Here is a 4,365-nt window from a genome sequence, read left to right as displayed (position 1 = left end):
GCTGAGAAACGCCTTGCTAGGATCTTAATTTTCGCAGCACTTTTGTGCCATCTGAGTCACTGAGAGTACAGCAGGACATAAATATCATATATTATTATTGGCAAATCTACAGGGCCTAGCCCCTCATTTTCAGAGAAGAGGAAATGTAGCTCCCTTTTCATAGGAATTTTGTCTTCTTCTTTTAACCCCCTCCAACAATTTTTCACAGACAGACTGATGGCCAAAATCTGGCCTCAGATTGTGCCTTCTCCAATAAACAACTGAGTTGGAAGATCATTTAAAGGCAATTCATTAGAATACTTTAATAAAGAGGGGTCTCTCTAAGAAAGTAGAGAAGAGAGCCCAGTAGAAAAACTTACATTTTATTTTATAGTTTGTACAAGCAGTTGATTTTGTGCAGTGTAAAAGAAGGAACAAGAAGAGAACAAAAGTATTAAAACAAAAAGGGAAATGGAGACTTTAGTCAAGAGAAACAAAAAAGAAATCATAGTTTTACCAATGCCCCTTTTTAATGTGGACCCATGTCTCCAATCCTACACTATTCATATGCTGATGTAAAATAAATGTTCATGCACAACTTGTCCTATCAGTAAACAGTAGAAAAAAACACAATTGTCCCATCCATATTTAAGATATTAATCCATGTAGAGAACCATCATAATAGGGGTGACAATATCAATTAAAACTCCATTCTTAACGGGTTTAAATATAGTCAGTGGTGGGATTCCAATACCTGAACAGCCGGTTCTATTATGTGATGCAGGACTGGGCCTCCGATGCCTAGAACGGACTTCCAGAAGTGGCATCATACACTTCCGGTAGGCCGTTCTAGGCCTGGGAGGTCTCCTGAGGTCTAGGCTGGACATCCAGAAGCCAGCCAATTCCCCAAATTCAATTATATTTAGCTACGGAGGGAAACAAATCATAGTGTTAAAACAAATACCAAAAAGGATGAGAGACCTCCGAAAGAATTACCTCTTCCAGACATCCAAGTTACATCAAAGCAATGTAAATTTTAGATGGTTAACACCAGAGGGGCTTATCGTGACCTGGCAGGATAAGAGGTTTAGATTGGATACAGTAGAGAAAGCGAAAGATTTCTACAGGCAATACTGTGCCTCAGAGGAAGACCTGAGGGACCTTGGCATAGAAAGAGATATGCTTGAAAAAAGAAGATATACTGAGAGAATGTCGGAGAATAGAGAGACTGAGCAAAGCATGGAGGAAGTGAGAGGGAGAAGCGGTCAAGATAGGTTAGGAAAACAGGGGAGAAACTCAGAGGCGGTGAAGGAAATAAGAATCACAAGAAGCACAAAGACACGACAAAAACAAGACAATGGGAGAGGAGTATAGGATTTGGTCAACCAATATTAGAGGGTTGAATGCACCAGCAAAGCGCCGGAAAGTTTTTCATAAGCTTACCAAATTAAATGCGGATATTACTGCCTTACAGGAGGTTCATATAAAAAAAAGATCAAGAATACCTTTTAGAACAACCTAAATTAGGTAGACTATATGCTTCACTTGACGAGGGGAAAAAAAGAGGAGCAGCCCTGTATGTTAAGCAGAAAATAACTTCGAAACAAATCTATAAAGATAAAGAGGGAAGGGTTTTGATTGTTGAGGCTAAATTGAATAAAAGAAACATAATTATTGTTGTAATATATGCCCCAAATGGAGCTCAAGTATCCTTTTTTAAAAATCTTCATAATAAGCTGAGTGATATAGAGGGAGATGGCTTCTGTATAATCGGAGACTTCAATGCTATTGCAGATAAAACAAAAGACCATAAAAGCACAGAGGCAAGGAAAGGAAATAAAAAAAAAACACTTCCCAAAACTTTTTTTGAGATGTGTTCAGATCTTAGCTTACATGATGTTTGGAGGGAAAGGAATCATGATAAGAGGGAATACACATAGTTTTCTAACAGACATAGATCGTGGACTAGGATAGACATGTTATGGTTTCAAAAGAATTAGCCTCGGAAATACTAGAAATAGACATAGAATCCAGCTTCTGGGCAGATCATAATCCAATAAGTTTTCGCTTGAAAGGTCAAAGAAGCAGGCCAAGATGGACTTTCCAAAGAGGGATTCTTAAAGAAAAAGAATTTAAGGAAACCATGGAGAAAGAAATGCATCTTTTCTTTCAAGCGAATGGTAATGAGGACACATCCCTGCAGAACCTCTGGGACACGGCTAAAGCTTACACGAGGGGTGTCGCAATATCGTACATGGCTAAGAGAAATAAAGAGAAAAAGCGATATAGGATGAGGCTTGAGGAAGAATACAAACAGGCCAAAACACTATTCCAGAGAGACCCTGAAAACAAAGGATTGAAAAACAAAATGGATTTAATTAAACACAAACTCAGTATAGAGGAATCGGAAAAGTTAGCACAAAAATTACAGGCAGCCAAGCAAAATAACTTTGAGCACGCAAATAAACCAGGAAGATGGTTGGCGTATAAATTAAGAAGGCAGAAAGAGAAGTCATGGATCATCAATTTGGAAGATGAAAAAGGAGAAATTCAGGGGGAGGAGATTATAAAAAGGGGAATTGCTCAGAGATATTACGCATCTATATAAGAGAAATGAGGGAAGAAGTGCTGAATGGATAATAGAATACTTAGAAAAGGTAGACATACCGAAGATACCGGAGGAAATAAAAACTAGGTATGTTAAATGAGGAAATAAGCATGACTGAAATAATTAGAGCTATAAATAAACAAAAAATTAATAAGGCGACAGGCCCAGATGGAATACCTGTAGAATTATATAAAGAGCAACAAAGTGTATTTAATCAATACCTATTAGAGGTCTTTAACGCAGTACTAACCGAAGCTAAAATACTAAGTCTTGGTCAGAGGCAAATATAATATTGATCCCAAAAGAAGAAGCGGAAAAAACAAGGATACAAAATTATAGACCTATATCACTATTGAATTCGGATTACAAAATTTTCGCCTCAATAATGGCGGAGAGATTCAAAAAGTACCTAATTGATTTTATACATCCAGACCAAAATGGGTTCTTACCAAACAGGCAGACTAAACGGAATATAAGAACAATTCTAGACATCCTCGAATTTTACGAATCACATAGTGATCGGCAAGTGGCACTTCTGTTTCTCGATGCACAGAAGACTTTTGACAATGTTAATTGGCAATTTATGATCCAACAATTAAAATTAATGGAAGCCAGGGAAAANGGGACTGACCTAGGGTGAATTTTAAATAGGGATAATTTTTAATGATTTTAATAAGAGACACAGCTACAAATATTTGGTTTTTAATTGGCTTTTATTGGGGAAATGTACTATGTTGTTTTAATATGCTGTGAGCCGCCCTGAGTCCCGTGGGGAGAAGGGCGGCATATAAGTCTTAAAAATAAAATAAAATAAATAAATAAAGGACTTTCTTAATCTTAAGAAAGAAACATATAAACTTCAGGCTTATGCAGATGACCTAGCATTTATATTAGAAGACCCAGAACATTCAGGGCAGAAACTATTCAAAATTCTGGAAGAGTACGGGGATCGTGCAGGCTTAAAAATAAATAAAAATAAAACAAAGATCATTACAAAAAATATGACTAACATACAAAAAGGAAACCTCAAGGCAAAATTAGGCATACAAGTAGTTTCCAAGTTAAAATACCTAGGGATAGTTATTTCAGCACGCTGCTCATCAATCAAAGATGACAACTATGGTAAATTGGTACAGAATATTAAAGTAGATCTAGAATGTCTTTCATTACTCGGGAGAATTGCAGCAGTAAAAATGAACATCCTACCCAAAATGATATTTTTGTTTCAGAATATCCCAATTCAACTAGACAAGAAATTTTTCAAGGAGTTAAATAAAATAATCTTAGAATTTGTGTGGTCTGGTAAGAAGGATAGAATAAAATTAAAGGCTCTACAGCAGTGGTTCTCAACCTGTGGGTCGGGACCCCATTTGGGGTCGATCGACCATTTCACGGGGGTCACCAAGCAAGGCTGTCCGCCATTTTTTTTGTCTGCCATTTTTTTTTGTCCACCATTTTTCCCCTTTTCCGGCAGGTGCCTTACCTCCCTTGGGCTGGGCCAGCTGGTGGTCGGCCTGCTCCGTCTCTGCCGCTTGCCAGCTACGCCTCAGCCGGCACAGGGGGCGGAACCACGCATGCACGGTGCTCCTGGGCAGGGAAAGTCCTCGACTTACGACCGGTTGGGTAGTCCTCGACTTACGACTGGTTTAGTCCTCGACTTACGACCGGTTTAGTCCTCGACTTACGACCGGTTTAGTCCTCGACTTATGACCGGTTGGGGTCACGGCATTAAAAAGGTTGAGAACCACTGCTCTACAGGATGCCAAAGAAAGGGGTGG

At 38.6% G+C, this 4,365-nt stretch overlaps 1 protein-coding gene across 1 annotated transcript in view; it reads right to left on the bottom strand.

Annotated features, from left to right (window-relative positions):
- Positions 1–2,205: 2,205 nt before the first annotated feature.
- The window catches only part of LOC107299476 (major histocompatibility complex class I-related gene protein-like), a 25,491-nt gene continuing 23,331 nt past the window's right edge, over positions 2,206–4,365 (bottom strand). Inside the window, exon 5 of the mRNA XM_015828830.1 lies at positions 2,206–2,237. Within this exon, the coding sequence (XP_015684316.1) occupies positions 2,206–2,237 (32 nt within the window). The remainder of the gene's footprint in view (positions 2,238–4,365) is intronic.

The sequence above is a fragment of the Protobothrops mucrosquamatus genome, unplaced genomic scaffold (genome assembly GCF_001527695.2).
Source record: "Protobothrops mucrosquamatus isolate PMUCROS unplaced genomic scaffold, P.Mucros_1.0 scaffold4994, whole genome shotgun sequence".
Classification (NCBI taxonomy): Eukaryota; Metazoa; Chordata; class Lepidosauria; order Squamata; family Viperidae; genus Protobothrops; species Protobothrops mucrosquamatus.
Note: the sequence above shows the minus strand (reverse complement) of the source record. Positions and strands in the feature narration are given on the sequence as shown.